The 20,607-nt window shown below is 24.8% G+C and overlaps 2 protein-coding genes across 2 annotated transcripts in view; one reads left to right on the forward strand and one right to left on the reverse strand.

Annotated features, from left to right (window-relative positions):
- The first annotated feature begins 16,709 nt into the window (after nucleotides 1-16,709).
- On the forward strand, nucleotides 16,710-17,444 carry LOC136079331 (V(D)J recombination-activating protein 1-like). The gene has a single exon (XM_065795064.1). The coding sequence runs from the start codon at nucleotides 16,710-16,712 to the stop codon at nucleotides 17,442-17,444; it is 735 nt and encodes a 244-aa protein (XP_065651136.1).
- A 2,117-nt stretch (nucleotides 17,445-19,561) lies between these two features.
- LOC136079332 (uncharacterized) overlaps nucleotides 19,562-20,607 on the reverse strand; it is a 5,380-nt gene continuing 4,334 nt past the window's right edge. The window contains exons 6-8 of the mRNA XM_065795065.1: nucleotides 20,599-20,607; nucleotides 20,235-20,427; nucleotides 19,562-19,924 (exon numbers count right to left, since the gene is read on the reverse strand). The exon at nucleotides 20,599-20,607 is cut by the window's right edge and continues 150 nt beyond it. Coding sequence (XP_065651137.1) covers nucleotides 19,617-19,924; nucleotides 20,235-20,427; nucleotides 20,599-20,607 — 510 coding nt within the window. The 3' untranslated portion in view covers nucleotides 19,562-19,616. The remainder of the gene's footprint in view (nucleotides 19,925-20,234; nucleotides 20,428-20,598) is intronic.

The raw sequence follows: 20,607 nt of genomic DNA on the forward strand, positions 1-20,607 counted from the left end.
TTCGTTTGATATCTTGTGTAATATTTTCATAGTTTCTGTGGGTATATTAGAAAAATAGGTTAAATAAATTTGAGTTGAGCAAACGAACCTAGGCTTTTCACAACAAAACCTCTTTTTATGTACAAAAACTTCCTTAAAATAAGAAACGAATGCAAATGCAACAAAAAAACAAGTTTTAACTGATTTCTTTTGCATTCTTTCAAAATTATTTTGTAGATTATGTGGGTTTATTAGAAAAAATGATCAAATAAACTTGAGATGAGCAAAGGAACCTAAGATTTTCACGACAAAACCCTTTTTTATGTACAAAAACTTACTTAAAATAAGAAAATAATGCAAATGCTACAAAAAAACAGGTATTCAATAATTTCGTTTGATATCTTGTGTAATATTTTCATAGTTTCTGTGGGTATATTAGAAAAATAGGTTAAATAAATTTGAGTTGAGCAAACGAACCTAGGCTTTTCACGACAAAACCCATTTTTATGTACAAAAACTTACTTAATATAAAAAAATAATGCAAATGCAACAAAAAAAACATATATTCACTGATTCCTTTTGAAACCTTTTGTAATATTTTTGTAGATTCTATAGGTTTATTAGAAAAAATGGTCAAATAAAGTTGAGGTGAGCAATGGAACTTAAGATTTTCACGTCAAAACCAATTTTTATGTATAAAATTATTTAAAATAAGAAAATAATGCAAATGCAACAAAAAAACAGGTTTTCAATGATTTTTGAAATCTTTTGTAATATTTTTGTAGGTTCCTTGGGTTTTATAGAAAAAATGGTCAGGTTTTCAGGTTTTCAATGATTTTTTAAATCTTTTGTAATATTTTTGTAGGTTCCTTGGGTTTTATAGAAAAAATGGTCAAATAAACTTGAGATGAGCAATGTAACCTAAGCTTTTTACGAGAAAACCCCTTTTTATGTACAAAAACTTAATTAAAATAAGAAAATAATGCAAATGCAACAAAAAAACAGGTTTTCAATGATTTCTTTTAAAATCTATTGTAGTATTATTGTAGATTTTGTGGGTTTATTCAAAAAAATGGTCAAACAAACTTGAGGTGAGCAGAGGAACCTAAGATTTTCAGGAAAAAAATCCCTTTTTATGTACAATAACTTACTTAAATTAAAAAAATAATTAAATGCAACAGAAACACAGGTTTTCAATGATTTCTTTTGAAATCTTTAGTAATTATTTTGTAGATTCTGTGGATTTATTAGAAAAATTAGTAAAATAAACTTGAGTTGAGCAAATGAATCTAGGATTTTTACGACAAAACCCCTTTTTATGTACAAAAACTTACTTAAATAAGAAAATAATGCAAATGCAACAAAAAAACAGGTTTTTACTGTTTTCTTTTGGAATTTTATATAATATTTTTGTAGATTATGTAGATTTATTAGAAAAAATGGTCAAATAAAATTGAGGTGAGCAAGGGAACCTTAGATTTTCACAACAAAAACCCTTTTTATGTAAAAAAACTTACTTAAAATAAGAAAAAAATGCAAATGCAACAAAAAAAAAGGTTTTCAATGATTTCTTTTGGAATCTTTTGTAATCTTTTGTAGATTCCGTGGGTTTATTACAAAAAATGGTCAAATAAACTCGAGGTGAGCAAAGTAACCTAAGATATCAGGTCAAAACCATTTTTTATGAAGAGAAACTTACTTAAATTTAGAAAGTAATGCTAATGCAACAAAAAAACAGGTTTTTAATGATTTCTTTTGAAATCTTTTGTAGTATTTTAGTAGATTCTGTGGGTTTATTAGAAAAAATGTTGAGCAACGGAACTTACGATTTTTACGTCAAAACCATTTTTTATGTACAAAAACTTACTTAAAATAAGAAAATAATGCAAATGCAATAAACAGATTTTCACTGATTTGTTTGGGAATCTTTTGTAATATTTTTATAGATTGTTTGGGTTTATCAAAATAAATGGTCAAATAAACTTGAGGTGAGCAAAGGAACCTAAGATTTTCACGACAAAACCCCTTATTATGTACAAAAACTTACTTAAAATAAGAAAATAATGCAAATTCAACAAAAAAACAAGTTTTCACTGACTTCTTTTGGAATCTTTTGTAATATTTTTATAGTTTCTGTGGGTATATTAGAATAATGGTCAAATAGAATTTGAGTTGAGCAAAGGAACATTAGATTGTCACGACAAAACCCCTTTTTATGTACAAAAACTTACTTTAAATAAGAAAGTATTGCAAATGCAACAAAAAAACAGGTTTTCACTGATTTCTTTTGCAATCTTTCGTATTATTTTTGTAGATTCTGTGGGTTTATTAGAAAAATGGTCAAATAAACTTAAGGTGAGCAAAAGAACGTAAGATTTTCACGACAAAACACCTTTTTATGTACAAAAACTTACTTAAAATAAAAATATTATGCAAATGCAACAAAAAAACAGGTTTTCACTGATTTCTTTTGGAATCTTTTGTAATATTTTTGTAGATTCTGTGGGTTTATTAGAAAAAAGGATTAAATAAATTTGAGGTAAGCAAAGGAACCTAAGATTTTTACGACAAAACCCTTTTTTATGTACAAAAACTTACTTAAAATAAGAAAATAATGCAAATGCAACAAAAAAACAGGTTTTCACTGATGTCTTTTAACATCTTTTGTAATATTTTTGTAGATTTTGTGGGTGTATTAGAAAAAATTGTCAAATAAATTTGAGGTGAGCAAAGGAACCTAAGATTTTCACGACAAAACTTTTTTATGTACAAAAACTTACTTAAAATAAGAAAATAATCAAATGCAACAAATAAAACAGCGTTTCAATGATTTCTTTTGAAATCTTTTGTAATAATTTCGTAGTTTTAGTGGGTATATTAGAAAAAATGGTCAAATAAACTTGAGTTGAGCAAAGGAACTTAGGATTTTAACGACAAAACCCCTTATTCTGTACAAAAACTTATTTGAATAAGAAAATAATGCAAATGCAACAAAAAAACAGGTTTTCACTGATTTCTTTTGGAATCTTTTTTAATATTTTTGTAGTTTCTGTGGGTATATTAAAAATATGGTCAAATAAACTTTAGTTGAGCAAAGGAACATAAGATTTTCACGACAAAACCCCTTTTTATGTACAAAAACTTACTTAAAATAAGAAAATAATGCAAATGCAATAAAAAAACAGGTTTTCACTGATTTCTATTACAATCTATCGTAATATTTTTGTAGATTTTGTGGGTTTATTAGAAAAAATGATCAAATAAACTTGAGATGAGCAAAGGAACCTAAGATTTTCACGACTAAACCCCTTTTTATGTAAAAAAACTTACTTAAAATAAGAAAATAATGCAATTGCAACAAAAAAACAGGTTTTCACTGATTTTTTTGGAACCTTCTGTAATATTTTTATAGATTCTGTGGGTTTATTAGAAAAAATGGTTACATAAACTTGAGGTGAGCAATGGAACCTAAGTTTTTAACGACAAATCACCTTTTTATGTACAAAAACTAACTTAAATTAAGAAAATAATGCAAATGCAACAAAAAAACATATTTTCACTGATTTATTTTGGAATCTTTTGTTATATTTTTGTAGATTCTGTGGGTTTATTAGAAAAAATGTTTAAATAAACTTAAGTTTAATTTAATATAATTTTGTTAATGTAATACTTTTTTGAATAAACTTATTGAATCTAACAAAAATTTAAAAAGATTTATACAAAACAACTCGTTTATTTAAAGATTTGTTTTTCGTCCAGAAAAGGCATTTTGATGTAAAAAGTTTTTCTTGCTTTTTTCTGGTTTAATTTAATTTGTTATGAAAAAACACACAAAATCTACAAAAATAAAACAAAAGTTCGCAAACAAATAAATGAAAACATGAATTTTAAAAAACTTGCCTATTTAGATTTAATGAATTTTATCGTTCAGGAAAAAGAATTTTGACGTAAAAAAACTTATTTTCCCTTAATTCCTTTTAGTTTAAAATAACAAATTTTTGAATAAACCTATAAAATCTACAAAAATATGTCAAAAACCTACCAAAATAAATAATTGAAAACCTGTTGTTTTTTTTAGATTTTGTCTTACTTTTGCCTATAAGTAATTTATCGACCATAAAAAGGCATCTTAATTTTAAATACATAGGTTTCCTTCATTCCCTCAGAATTTTTTTTTTTTTATATAAAAAATATAATTTTCAAATAAAACCACAGAATCTATAAAAGAATTAAAAAAGTTCAGCAATAAATACATTAAAAACTTTTTTTTTTTTTTTTTAATTTATTTATTTGGCATTTTGACGTAAAAATTTAATTTATTAGCTTCAATCAGGTTGATTTCAACATTTTTTTGAATAAATTTACAGAATCTGCAAAAGTATTACAAAAGATTACAAAGAAAATCAGTTTTTTTTTTTACGATTTTGAAAAACTTTGGCTCCTATGCTTTCCCCTGTTTTCTTTAAACATTTTTAAATATAAGCCCACAAAATCAACATAAATAAATAAAAAGGTTATCGAAGAAATCAATGAAAATCTGTTTTATTAAAGATTTTGTCTTACTTTATGGTTTTAAGTATTTTTGTACAGAAAGAGATTTTGACATGAAAAATCATAAAATTAAAAATGTAACATAAGTTTACAAAAATTTTATTGAACATTTTGTCTTATTTTTTATTTTTATTAAATTTTTATACAAAAAGAGCATTTGGAGGTAAAAAAACATCGGTTCCCTTGTTTCCCTCGTGTCGTAACATTGGCTTGAATAAACCCCCATAACCTACAAAAATATAACAGAAGATTCCAAAAGCAATTTGTGAAAACTTTTTTAAAGATTTTGTTTAATATTTTGATTTAGGTTTTATTTTTCGTAAAAAAAGCAAAAAAAGAGGTACAGAAAACTTAATTTTTCTTACTTTTTTTTTAACTTCAGTTTTCTTCCCATCAGGGAAGATTCAAAAAAAAATCAGTGAAACATGTTTTTTTAATATTTTGTTATATTTTTTGATTTGAGTAACTTTTTGTACAGAAAACGGTAATTTTAGGTAAAAAAACATAAGTAGTTTACACAGATTTAGTTTGGTATTTTTTTATTTTTTTGAAAAAATTTTCTTTGAATAAACCCACTGAATCTAGAAAATTACTATAAAAGATTTCATAAGGACTTAGTCAAAACGTCCCTTTCTTTGAAGATTTTGTTTAGTTTTTAATTTTATGTAACTTTCGAAACATAAAAAAGCATTTTGACATAGAGAATATAAGCTCCCTATATTCCCTCAGAATTAATTTAACTTTTTTGTTGAATAATAAGCCATAACCTGTAAAATATTGAAAAAGATTTCAAAATCTTAGAATATATATTTTAGGTTTTACCTTCTTTTTTTTTTTTCATTTTAAATAATTTTTCTTACATAAAAGAGGCATTTTGACGTAAAAAACTTAAATTTTCTTAGCTTCCTCGGGTTTAATTAAAATTTTTTTAGAATAAATCAACAGAATCTACAAAAATAAAAGAAAGCATTTATAAAAAATTAGTGAATACCTATTATTTTGAAGATTTTGTCTTATTTTAAGTAACTTTTCGTTCAAGGAAAGGTATTTTGACGTCAAAAAAGGTTTCTTTGCTTCCCAATGATTTAATTCAACGTTTTTTTGAATACACCTACAGAATCAGAAATACTAAAACATAAGATTTAAAAAAAAAAATAGTAAAACCTATTTTTTAAAGAATTTATCTTTTTTTTTTTGATTTAATGTAATTTTTCGTACAGAAAAAAGAATTTTGATGTAAAAAACTTATATTTCCTTTGCTTCTCTCGAGTTTAATTTAACAATATTTGGAATAAATCCACTGAACCTACAAAAATAAAAGAAAACATTTACAAAAAAATTATTGAAAATTTGTGTTTTCGAAGATTTTGTCTTATTTTGAATTTAAAGTAATTTTTTGGACAAAAGTAATTTTTTGTACCTTCTTACCCTCAGATTTATTTCAACATTTTATTCTAAAATATTTTTTAAATAAAATCATTAAATCTTCATAATAAATCTATAAATAGATTTGATCTATTTTTTTGGTTTTACGTAATTTAGGAAACATAAAAATGCACTTTGAAGTGAAAATATTATCTAAAAAGAAATCAGTAAAAATCAGTTTTATTGTAGTTTTTGCCTTATCTTTTGATTTTATGTAATCTTTTGTTCAAAATAAAAATATTTTGACGAAAAGCTTTGGTTCTCATGCTTCCATCATGAGTATACATTAACATGCTTCCATACATGAGTATACATTAACATTTTTCTGGATAAATCTACAAAGTCTACAAAAATAAAGTAAAAGGTTCCAAAGAAAATTAGCGGAAAACTGTTTTTTCTCGTATTTTGTCTTATTTTTTGATGTTAAGTAATTTTTCGCACAGAAAAAGGCATTTTGTTGTAAAAAAACTTTTGTTCCTTTGCTTTTTCCAAGTTTATTTAAACATTTTTTTTGAATAAAGCCACAAAATTTACTAAAATGTTCCAAAGATTCCATAAGAAATTAGAAAAAACCTGTGGTCTTGAAAGGTTTAGAGGAATAATCATTTTCCTAAAATATTTTATCAATTAAAAAGCGTTCTAGAGCAAAATAAACATAAGTTTAACTAGGTTTATTTTATAACTAGGTTTATTAGTTCGTTTTATTTTACCATTTTTTTGAAAAAACCTACAGAATCTTTAAAAAAATAAAAAAGATTACAAAAAAATTATTAAAATTTTATTTTTTTTAAGATTTTGTCATATTTATTAATTTTAACTATACTATCGTTCAGAAGAAAGCATTTTACATAAAAACCTTTTTTTTCTTTTACTTCCCTCAGATTTATAAAACATTTACTTAGATATTTCACAAACTCTTAAAATTAGCACATTTTCACTGATTTTAAAAGAAATCAGTGAAAATCTGTTTTTTTTAAGATATTCTTAGTATTTTTTTCGATCAGAAATTTGTTTCGCGTTAAACACTTAAGTTCCCTTACATGCATTTGGTTTATTTTAACACTTTTTTAAATAAACCAACAGAATCTTCAAAAACATTACAAAAAGTTACTAAAGAAATCATTTAAACCTATTTTTTTTAAGATTTTGTACAAATGTTTGATTTTAGTATTTTTTCATACAGAAAAATTTTAACGTGAAAAACTCTTTTTCTTCCTTCAGGTTTTACACTATTCCAAATAAACCCATATATTAGTTATTCCAAATAAACCCATATATTAGTTATTCCAAATAAACCCATATATTATTTATTCCATATATTCTGCAAAAATATAACAAAAGATTCCAAAAGAAGTCATTGAAAACCTGTTTTATTGAAAATTTTATCTTATTTTTTGATACAGAAGTATTTTGTACAGAAACGTAGTTTTTTGTACAGAAAAGGACTTAAAACACTTAGGTTACCTTGCTTCCTTCAGGTTTAATTTAACTATTTTATGAATAAAGCAACAGAATCTACAAAGGTATAGCAAAAGATTCCAAAAAAACAGTAAAAAACTTTTCCAGAAAAGTTTTTCTAGTTCATCAAATTCAAATAAATTTTCATACAGATAAATGCCTTTATACCGTAAAAAATTTAGGATTCTTTGCTTCCCTCATGTTTAATTTAACGTTTTTCTAAATAAATTTACAGAATCTACCACTATATATTAAAAGAATACATAAGAATTCAGTTAAAACTTGTTTTTGCTATGATAATTTAATAATTTTCAAAAACCGGTATTAAAAACAGATTGAAAGAATTTGTTTAGAATTTATTGCAGAAAAGTTTCTATAAGAAATGTCAAACAGATAGAACTACTTTATTTGACATATTGGTAACCTGTTTTTTGTGTCCGCTTTTGCTTTTTAAATAAATTTCAATGAGAGGGCCTAAAAATATTAATCTATAAAAAATTTTATTACAGCCTTTGGCTTTAAGAAATTTTATTACAGCCTCAAAAAACACCGGACAAAATGTTATGCAACTGCGTAATCTTTATTTAAGATTGTTTTGTTAATGAAGTAGATTTTTTTAAATTGAAAATAAAAATTAGTTAATTGTTTACCAAAAGACAAGAATATTAAATCGATTTATTTTTTGCCGAAAACTAACATTTATTTAAATAAAAAGACGAAATTAAAAATATGTTTTTTGTTTCTTAGGTAAAATTGTATATATTTTTTCTCTTTAAAACTAGTACTTCGTATAGATATATTGGCCATTTTTACTTTGTTTTATTATATTTCCGTCATATTTTTATATGTGAATGGAAAATACTTGTACTTTTTTATTACCTTTGGTGATTACGATCTAGATGATTTCTATTTGCATTTATTAATTTTTGGCACAAACAACACCTTAGGTGAGTTTCCACTTATCCGTTTTTACGGGATAGGAAAGAGAAAAACAATCACGTGAGCATGCGTAGTTTTACTTTATTAAACCAAAACTTATTATTATAAGTTGCCCACGTGATTAATTTTCCCTGCACTTTCCCGTTCCCATGAAAAAACGAATGAGTGGAAACTCACCTTAATGATTTTATGACAAAATCGGTAATAAAAGATTAAAAGCAGCTTAATTGAAAGATTTTGGGTTTGTTACAGAAAAATTTCTATAAGAATAAAAAGTTCATATAAAATAAGAATAACAAACAGAAAAACTAACGTATTTGACATAACTAGGTGACACGCTTCTGTATCCCTTGTCTTTAAATAAATATTATATTATTAAAATGTTTTATTTTATTAAAGCATTGAGTTTACAAAAAGGGAGAAATGTTACACAACTGTCATCTATGTTAAAGATTTAAAAAAGTTAATAAGTATAGAAATAGTCGCTTTGACCGAGACCTTTGACGGTTCCGGACAGTTGGTATAATGATATATCATTTTTATTAAACAAATCAGTATAATTCTTTAATGCATAAACAAAATTTAATCTGGTGATAAATTCAGAATAAAAAATTAGATTAAATTAGATCAAAACATCTGGTCCGATGCCAAAATTATGTTCGGCACTTCAACTTAGAGTTCGAAAGATAAAAACGTTATCTTTCGAAATCTAAATAAAAGATGTAGTGTTCGAAAGTAAAACTTCTTCTTTCTATTTTTTGAACTCATGTTAAGGAAAAGAAAAACTAGTACTAACAAATTGTAATTATAAGTATGATAAAAAGTAAAGAAATGATTTTATTATTAGCACTCAAAAGAAATACGTTTTTTAAAAATAAATTGTCATAAAAACGCTGTAAGGCTTTTAACATATATATTACATACAACATATAATATATAATATATATATTATATGTTATATGTAGTATATATGTTAAATAAAATATATAATATAAATATATTATATATCTTAAATAAAACATATATATTGCATATAACATATATTACATAGTTTAACATATATTAACATATATTACATAGTTTACATATAAAAGAGCTAGTATAAAATTTTAGATCCATAAAATACCGACGAAGTAAATACCGACGCAGTAAATACCTACGCAGTAAAGCCACTGATTTTAAACACCTTATCCCCTTTGTACACGCCTGCATGATTACAACAACGTGTCCTCTTCATCCATTGCGTATATACGCATTAATTTTAACAAAATCCTTCCGAATTATCTTTGCAAAGCCCTTCCTTTGCCTAAGGAATAATTTTTCAAAACATTAAAAACAAAAAAACTTTAGTTAATTCGACATTTCTCTGTAACATAACATTGTAATGATTTTTATTCAATGTTTTTGTTAATAAAAGAAGAAATTTCAAGTTTAAAGAACGATAAAAAAAACCTCATATAGTCACACCGGGTATGTACTCGCTGTCTTTACCCCCACCCCACCCTCCTTCTTGCATTCGTAAGTTTTTTAATTAATCTCCCCCTCCCTATACTTATGTATGTGCTACGTGTGTAACAGACCACTGGTGTAATAGCAGTATAAGGTAAGTGTGGGTATTAAGGCCCGGCGGGTAATAGGCCCACTAATCCAAACTTAGGGAAAAAATAAATTGTGAAACTTTTTTTCGACATTAAAATATTAGAGTTATCTGGTTTTATCACTGGCAGCAAAAAAAAATCAGCATTTCTTTACATTTTCATTTTTTTAGGTGGGCCTTAATACCCATACTTACCTTAGTCGTTTTTATTGAAAATCGAATTATCTCTAATTCATTATTGTATTCGAATTTTACCATTATCATTGCGGTAGCAAATGGATGATAGGCTCTGGGTCTGGTCTAAGTTGTTATACAAGTTACAAAATTATTTCTAAATAAATGGGAACCTAACCTTGGATACGATTAGTGATAGTAATTTAACAACAATTTTTCTAAATATTTAACAAACTAATAAAATAATACTTCGCTTACACGATATGTAATTATCGTTTACACGATATGTAATTATCATTCAATGTTAAAATCTAATTTAATCATATCTAAAACCATAATATATTAAACTAGATTGAAAATGATCACAAATTTATTGTACAGTTATTCATTGTTTTGAATCCAGGGTTTTGTTTATTAGAGTAGATGCAATATAAATGTTTGAAGAGCAATTTAACATTTTTGATTAACGCATACTTTTACATAGAAAACCTTTAGATATCACGGATCAAAAACTAAAAGGTTCCATGAATCAAAAAAATTTGAAACCAATAAACTGGAAAAAGACTACATAACTTATGTATTTTTTTGAATTGTTTTGTAAAATATTTGTTATCTTGTTTAAAAAAAGTTGCGATAAAATCTTTAAATACTATTGATTGAAAAATAAAATTTGCCTTAATATCTTGATGATAGTCATTTTTAAATATAAACTCAGATGCTTCTAGAAGTCTTTTAAAATTTTTTATACTTCTAAAATATACTTTTTTCTTACAAAACATTGAGCTTTATTTATTTTAGTTTAAACTATATTATAATTAAATTAATTATCATAAAAAATAATAGCTATGAAAAAAATATATTTACATAAAATAATGTACTAGAGAATAAAAAACACTGAATAGCTCTCTTCAATTGGCTGAACCAAGGAATAGATTAGTTGAGATTAATATTTATTAGAAAAGTAGTACATGTTCTAAAGGACACGCAGGTTCATAAAACTCGAAGGACTCTGACAACGTGCTCTTTAATCACATAATACATATGCTAGATAATTTACAAAATATTGATATATATATTACAATTATATATAAGACCACAGTTATAAAACAAAAACTAGTTAGCCGGAAAGTTCAACAAAGTCGCTAGAGTTAGTTTAATTTTGAATTAACTAATTCCAAATATTAACAACCCTGAGTGAGAAAGAGTATTTACGGACATCGAGTTTAAACTTTGATTTACATAATTTGAATTTGTGACATCAAGCGTAAATATAGTTGTTTATTAAAAAGAAAATTGATTTATTTAGGCAAACTAAATTTTTTGTTCAGAATTTTGTAACATGTAATCATTTCTAGCTTAAGGCGACAAATTGCTAGCAGTTTCAAACCAAGAATTCTAAGTCTATTAAAAGATGAAAAGCTATTTAGGTTAGCAATTTTCTTGGTAAAACGTCTTTGCACTCTTTCCACTGCATTGTTCATTTCAGTGCGGTTTGGCGACCAAACCGAAGGGCAATATTCTAAGGTTGGTTTTATGTAATGTAGGCTTTTACGATAACATATGGATTGCGACTTTTAAAACACTTAAGGATTAAATACCCTCGAATGTTTAATGCGTGGACAATATTTGAAATATGGTTATTTTAATTTAAGTAAGAATCCATGGTCACACCAAGATCTTTTGGGTTTGTTGAGCAGATTAAATGATGATCTCTTAATTGATAGTTGTAATTTATATCTTTACAAAATCACGTGCTATTCTATGAGTAAAACACTTATTGTTGGCTACTTTTAACTGCAATTTTTTGGACTAGAGATAAACTTTATAAATGGCAAATGCAATTTTGTGGCTGTAAACAGCATATAGCTTGATATTATCAGCATATAACATTAGAGAGCAATTAGGATCTTTTACTATAGAGGGTAGATCATTAACATATAACAAGAATAACGTTGGACCCAATATGCTACCCTGTGGATCTCCACTAAGGATGCTGATCGGATTGAATAATGAATTTCCAACCAGAACCCTTTAATATTTGTTGGAAAGAAATGCTGGTATCGAATGAAGGAAGTTATCTATTATACATTGCAAGTTTTTTCAAAAAGTTTTGGATGAATCAAATTCTTTTTGAAAATGAATGTACACCACGTCAGTAATTAAATTGCTGTCTAAAGCTATATTCCAGTCATTAGTTGACTCTAGAAAAGTTGTGTACGTAGCGCCTTACTCCATGTTATAAGTGACACAACTACGCCCACAAGGCAAATAAAAAAAGGCGGGAGCAAGGGCGGATTTGGACCATGAACTAAAGGTGGAAGGAAGGCAATTTTTTTGATTCCGACGATCCTAACCATTGATTTACAGATTTAATTATTTTTTAAGCAGGCAAACGCAAAATATAGAATTTGCACTACACGATTTTATCCGAATTTTATGTCACTTTGAAAAGCCAGCTAAATTTACTTACGTTTTTAAACAATGTGCTCAATATCTCAAAAAAAAACATATAAGGAGGTGGGGGAAGAGGGAGGGGCAATTACTCCAATAGCCTTCCCCTGTGTATCCCTTTAAATATTCCTGCCATTGGGCTGGAGGATTTAAATGGATTTTCTTTCTATTGCAGTGAGAAGCTCATATCTTAGTTTTACTTAGAAACTGTTTTTAACAAAAAGTGTTTTTTATTAAAAGAGTATAGAGCTGTAGAATTCTTTCTACCATTTTGGTATAACATATTACAATAATAAATATATAAACCAACAAATGATTGTTTCGCCCAATATCAGGATTCATCAGCATGTCTAGGAACATATTTCATTCCAGACATGGACAATCGGAAAAAGAAAAATTAATAACAGATAAGAGAAATAAACAAATACAAATAGATTATATTTCTTTATAATCTATCTTTAAATACAAGTAAGAAGTTCATTATTGATCAAATGAAAAGAAAGGTTACAGTTTTTGAAAACAATTACAGTAAAAAACTGGTTTAAATGAACTTTTAACAAAAACTTAAGAAAATTATTAGGTTGATTGAGAGAAAATTTAAAATAGTTTTAATTTTTTTTATTTTATCGCTAAATTAGAAAATGATAGAAAGAAATTGTCAATGTCAGAAAGCAAAGGTCAATATATTCGTATGGTCAGTTATGGTAGCAAAAATAAGTTAAACCCTAAATCATATTGTTTTTTGATAAAAGGGTATTGAAAATTTCTAACAATGTGCATTCAAATTTCTATATCTTTGACCATGCACTCCGTACATCAATTTATTCGACACGTTTAAAAAAATAAATCTATATGCAAGATTTTAAAAATATAGTAATTTTAAAACGCCGCGTCGCACCACTTTATTTTCTGCACACAATTGCGATATTAAAATGGATTTATGGTTATGGTAACCAACCTCTTTTGCCAGTCTGACCCTGACTGCAGGATGACTTCTGAAAGAACTAACAGCAGTAAACTACTTAGTTTATTTTTTTACCATTTAATTTAAATGATTATTAAAAGTACCAGTCAATTTTTTTTTGTAGTAAACTGAATATATATTTGTGTTATGACAAAGTTATAATTTGACATATTATTTTCTTATTAGATTTTTTTATTCTATAATCATTGATTTTTGATGGCCTTTATCATAATGAAGGCCATTATAAATATGATATCACAAGGCCTTGTATATAGTATATAAAAATTGTATATTCTATATAAAAAATGCGATGTTACAAGGCCTTGTGTATAGGTATATATATATATATATATATATATATATATATATATATATATATATATATATATATATATATATATATATTTAAACAACTTTAAAAAGTATTCTACACAATAGAGTGCTCAATGTTCTTAAAAGAACAGAGCAATTATATATTAGTAGAAAATCACTTAACAATATATATATATATATATATATATATATATATATATATATATATATATATATATATATATATATATATATATATATATATATATATATATATATTTAAACAACTTTAAAAAGTATTCTACACAATAGAGTGCTCAATGTTCTTAAAAGAACAGAGCAATTATATATTAGTAGAAAATCACTTAACAATATATATATATATATATATATATATATATATATATATATATATATATATATATATATATATATATATATATATATATATATATATATATATATATATATAAACTAAAACCAAAACTTTTAATATATAAACTAAAACCAAAAATCTCAAATGAAGATCCAAACTGTGTTTGGATCTTCATTTAAGATTTGTCTCACACGTTGAACAGTTACAGTAATTGTAAGTCAGCACGAATTTGTGATGCAATCATGCACTGAGCAGCAGCACGTTGTACAATAGCTCATTTAGTACAATTATCAATTTTAAGTGTGCCACCACTTCCCTTTTAAGCTCCATAATTAATACCCATCTTGAAGTTATTGTTAACCACTTTTAGAGATCTTTTAATTTTCTTTGCGATTTCCCGATTAGATAAGCCTGTATCTTTGTATGCATTGATTACAGCTATTTCTTCATTCGTTAAATGATTACCACGTCCCATTTCGAATTCAGGTATCAAAAACCAAACGTCAAAAACTTTATGAGCACTAATTTTAAAGTCCTTCCCTTACAAAAAAAACCAGCGAGCTTCCAGTGAAAGTTCACTGGAAATGTAAAAGATCACTGGAAACTCACCGAGTTAGTTGGGTTTTCCGCAAGTTTTACGACATAGCTGGAAGTTTAACGAAATATGTCAATTATCAAGTTTAACGAAAAACGTCAATTATCAAGTTTAACGAAAAAACGTCAATTATCAAGTTTAACGAAAAACGTCAATTATCAAGTTTAACGAAAAACGTCAATTATCAAATTTAACGTAAAACGTCAATTATCAAGTTTAACGAAAAACGTCAATTATCAAGTTTAACGATAAACGTCAATTTATTTCCAGTGATCTTTAGCGCTGTTTTTCATTTTATCAAAAATGCCGCTAGTTTTAAAACTAAATATTGTTATAACATTTGCTCGCAGTTATAACTTTCTTGAAATTTGAAAGATATAACTTCTTGAAATTATTTTTCCAATTTTTGCAATAAAGTGAACGTTGTTTTTTTGTATCTACAGTTTCAGTTTCTATTATTTTATGTTCTACTCAAGCTTCAAAACCTCAGGTATGTTGTTCAGTATGTTCACTTTATTAAAGCGAATGTATATTCAACTTTCTAATTTCACAAAAGTTTATTATTATAAATGCTTTTATTGTAGATTATTGAACATAATAGATAATAATCGATTTTCAATCAATCTATATATATATATATATATATATATATATATATATATATATATATATATATATATATATATATATATATATATATACATATATATATATATATATATATATATATATATATATATATATATATATATATATATATATATATATATATATATATATATATATATATATATATATATATATATATATATATATATATATATATATATATCACGGTCGTTTATATATTAGGAAAAAGCGCTGTTTAGGCACGCATGCGCCAGTTAATAGAAAAAATTTTTTGAGCTTTTAAAATGGTTGCGGTTCTTAGCTACGAACTATATTTTAGATAGCAACCATTGCTTTCTATGTTATTTGTAGAACTGATTGATTTTACCATACTTTTGACCTAATTCAATAAATTTATATCTTAATTGTATCATAAAACCAATAAAAAATGGAAAAGAAAGTCTTATTTTTACTTAAATTTATATTTTCATTCAGGCTTAATTGTTGCTAATTAGTGATTTTGTTTATTTATTTGAAATCCAATTTCTCAACTTCTGACTGTAGGATTTCCGTAATTTTTTTTTTTAATTTTAGATATATCTTTTCTGTAATTATGATATTTTTCTGGTTGTTGCTTCAACTTTTTTTAGGTGTAAATTCTAGATATTCATCTAATAACATTTTAACAGAGTTAACTACTCAGAACTCTCTCAAAACGTCATGCACTCGAGTGCATGACGTTTTGAGAGAGTTGGGTGCTTTTTAGACTAAGAAGCACCAAACTCTCTCAAAATGTCATTATGTCAGAATCAAGAATTTATACTAAGAATCTTAGTTTAGTTTTTCTATATTTAGATGTTATTAAAATATAACTAAACAAAAAAATATCGCAAACGAACTAGGCACTTATATATGTACGTAAATGATGTGCATGTATAATATACGAATGATGTATCATTTATATGTAATGTATATGCATAAAGCATTATATGCATATTGTATGTATTAATATATGTGTGTGTTGGTGTTTGTGTGTGTGTGTGTGTGTGTTATGCATGTGATGTACCATATTTTATTTATTATATAAACTATAATTTAATTCAAGATTTAGTTCAAATATAGTTTAATTTTATAAAATAAATACAATACATAATATTGTTTACAATAGTTCTCTTAAAAATTTTAAACATATTCTTAAAGTTTAGCCCACATTAAATTTGTTTATATAATAATTATTAATTAGTTTTCTCTCATTGATTCATTACTGTTTTATCTTTAGATGGAACTGCACTACGAAAATTTAAATTACTTGTGCAGGACTTGTGCAAAATGGATTGGAAAAAGACAATATAGTTTGACTAATAATCTTAAAACTATAATAGAGCAAGTGTTTCTTGTTAAATTCGAAGAAATAGAGAACATTCATCCAAAAAATATTTGCCACAAGTGTTATTGCACTATTAATAATGCAAACAAAAGAAGAACAACAACTTCTTTATCTCTGTATACTAACTGGCAACCACATAGCATAAACTGTGCCACATGTCAGATGGCTGAAAATGTGCGGCATGGTACAGTTTTCACACATTCACTTTTAAAAAAATCTAAACTCATAAAAAAAATATATATATCTTGTAAATACAAAAAATGTTGGACAATTGCAATGTTTAACTCAATAAAAGAAAATATATTACCTATACATAATTTAAACATAAGTATTGATATATCAGAACTACAAAATGAATTGAATCCTTTTTTAGAGCTCTGTTTATGTTGTAAATGTAATAAAATACCACAAATGCCTGTTACATTGAAAAGCTGTGAACATTTATTTTGTTTTTTATGTCTTGTGGAAGAAATGAAAAATAAATATATTGATGAGACTTTCTGCCCAAAGTGCAATAAAAAAATTCATATTGATGATATGGTGACCAGTAAAAAAACTAATTCTTTTCTTCAGATGTTAACTCTTGTATGTAATGAGAAGAAAGATATGATGAGAAAGATAAGTTAGAAATTAAGGAAGTTCCTTGGGGTTATATTTCTGATTTACCCAAACATATATTTAGACATCTAGAAGAGTTAGAGAAGTAAGATATTTTAGAATTACAGAAAGATAATAAATAATCATATTATATATATATATATATATATATTATATATATATATATTATGTATATTATATATATATATATATATATATATATATATATATATATATATATATATATATATATATATATGTATATATATATATATATATGTATATATATATATATATATATATATATATATATATATATATATATATATATATATATTATATATATATATATATATATATATATATATACACAGTAGAATCCCGTTAACTCGGACTCTGAACGGATGTATATATTTTGTCCGACTTAGCAAATGCCCGAGTTAAGCAAAGCTTTCGGTATGTATAGAGAGTTCAAGGGGAATTTACGACTTGTCCAACTTAGTAAAAGTCCGACTTACCCAGGGTCCGAGTTAACAGGATTCTACTGTATATATATATATATATATATATATATATATATATATATATATATATATATATATATATATATATATATATCACGGTCGTTTACAATTGCTATGTTTAGGCACGCATGCGTTAAAATTTTTAAAAAAGTCTTGAACTTTTAAAATGGCTGCGGCTCTTAACGACATAAAATATTTTATATGACAACCGTTAATTTGTTAACATTTTCTTTGAAATATAATGCTGTACTCTTGTTTTTAACTTATATCAGTATATTAATACATATAATTTCATAATTACATCAATAGTATTAAAATGGTCTTAGCGCGCTTAAACTTCATCTCTAGTTAGTTACTTTTTAGAGTAAAACACAGATTTGTTTATTTATTTTAATTCGATTTTTTAAAAATCTGACTATTTATTTTATTATTGTTATTATTATTATTTAGATGGAGTTATTCCATAATTATCTCCATCTAAATAATAATAACAATAATAATAATAATAATAATAATAATATTATATATATATATATATATATATACACACGCACACACATGTAAATATACACACACATATAAATATATATATATATATATATATATATATATATATATATATATATATATATATATATATATATATATATATATATATATATATATATATACATAAATATATATATATTTTTATATATAAATTATGTTAGTGTATTCTACAAATAGAGTGCTCAATGTTATTAAAGAACAGAGCAATAATAAATTAGCAAAAATGCTTATATAATTTTTTTCTTCTGTGAAGAAAAAAATTTAATAAGAGTTTTTACTAATTTATATATTTATATATATGTGTGTGTTTTTCTTCTCTTTTAGATGGAAGTAACATGGTTTATTGTATGTACATTTTGTTGTGTTGATAGATACAAAATCAATTGAGATGTTGATTGATTTTTGATTCTTTGACACAAATTTGAAAAAATTCTTTGAAATATGAAAAATAAAGAATATGGTATTTAACTTTCTTGGATTACAATCAATTGGATGTGACAATTGAGGATAAAAATACAGTTAATTTTTTGTTATCGGTAAGTTCTTTGAATTACCTTATACTTTTATGGTGTTTATTAGCAATATACAATGGATATAATTATTTGAAAATTTTTACTATTTTGGATACATAATATTCTCATATTACTCAACTTTTTAGTTTTAGAAATTTTGAATGATTATAAATTTGTTACATTTATAAAACTAACATAACTACCTTGCTTAAATTATTTGTAGCATATTTACATTCAATCCTATTACTTTATATCCTCTTATTAGTAACTATTTTAACAAAATATAATTTTTTTTTATGTTGATAAAAACAAGAATAATACCCATAAGAAATGACAGGTGTCATTTCTTAAAAATATAGCTTTCTGCAATGTAAAAAATTCTTTCTTTATATAAAGTTATAAATAAATACCTCTTTTAAATTATTTATATTTTCTTTTTTCAACTTTTTATATTTGCTATATATACATAAAAATAATTCAAATAAAAAAGTTTTCTGAAATAAATAAAACTTTATTTTTTATATAAAGTCAAAAATAAATATCAATTTTAAATTATTTACATTTTTTTTTTTGACTTTTTTTTATTGACATATAATTTTTAAAATGTAACACAGATATCATTTCCTTTTTCTTTTTTTAATTTTAGGTCTCAGCGCTCTATTTTTAGGATTAGTTTTTAGATGGTGCGATTTAAGGATGCTTTTTAATCGCATTGTTGGTGAAGGAATAGATTGATATATAATCTTTAATTTGTTGAACTCATGATGAATTGATTCACCTCCTTGTTCACCATAAAATCTAAAGCCAGCACCCCATTTTTGTAAGAATGGTATCGCATGATCTTCCATCATGTGCAACTTAGGTGGCACTGAACCCTGAGGCCATTTGGCATGATAAAATTGCATTAAATCATCAACATATGTTTCTGTATACAAAAACACAGTTATCAAATGGTTAAGCAGAAGAAAAAAAATTACATTATATTATGTCTTTATTCTTATTATATAATTTATTGTTTAGGTTTTTGCAATTTAGTTTATAGTTGTCAACTATACCATAAAATTTAAAATATAGCTATTAATTATTACATAATTAGATTTTTATGTTTATGTGAGAAAAATTTAATGCAATACAATAAAACAAGCAGTAAAGAGGCACTACAATGTTAAACAAATACAAAATAATTATTTAAAATAGTAACTATTTTATTTACAAAACTATTACATAAAACATACCTAGTTGTGTTAATTCAATTATTGTCATAGTACTTTTTGAAGAAAATATGCTATAACAATTGGAAAGCTTATTGAAAAGTTGTTTATACTTGCTACTGATTTCAACTGATTTTTCATGAACAGTTGTTCCAGACAATCCATTGTTATAAACAAGAAGCGGAACAGAATTACAAAGCTCTAATATAGATTTTTTCTGAAAATACACAAATGATACATTACTTGGTACTTTCAGCTTATAATTATCACTATTATTTTATCATCAGCACTATCACCGTCATCATCATTATTATTATAATAATTATTAAATATATATTATATATAAAAATATAAAATATTATATGTAAAACATATAGCACATATTTACTTTTAGCAT

Source organism: Hydra vulgaris, chromosome 04 (genome assembly GCF_038396675.1).
Source record: "Hydra vulgaris chromosome 04, alternate assembly HydraT2T_AEP".
NCBI lineage: Eukaryota > Metazoa > Cnidaria > Hydrozoa > Anthoathecata > Hydridae > Hydra > Hydra vulgaris.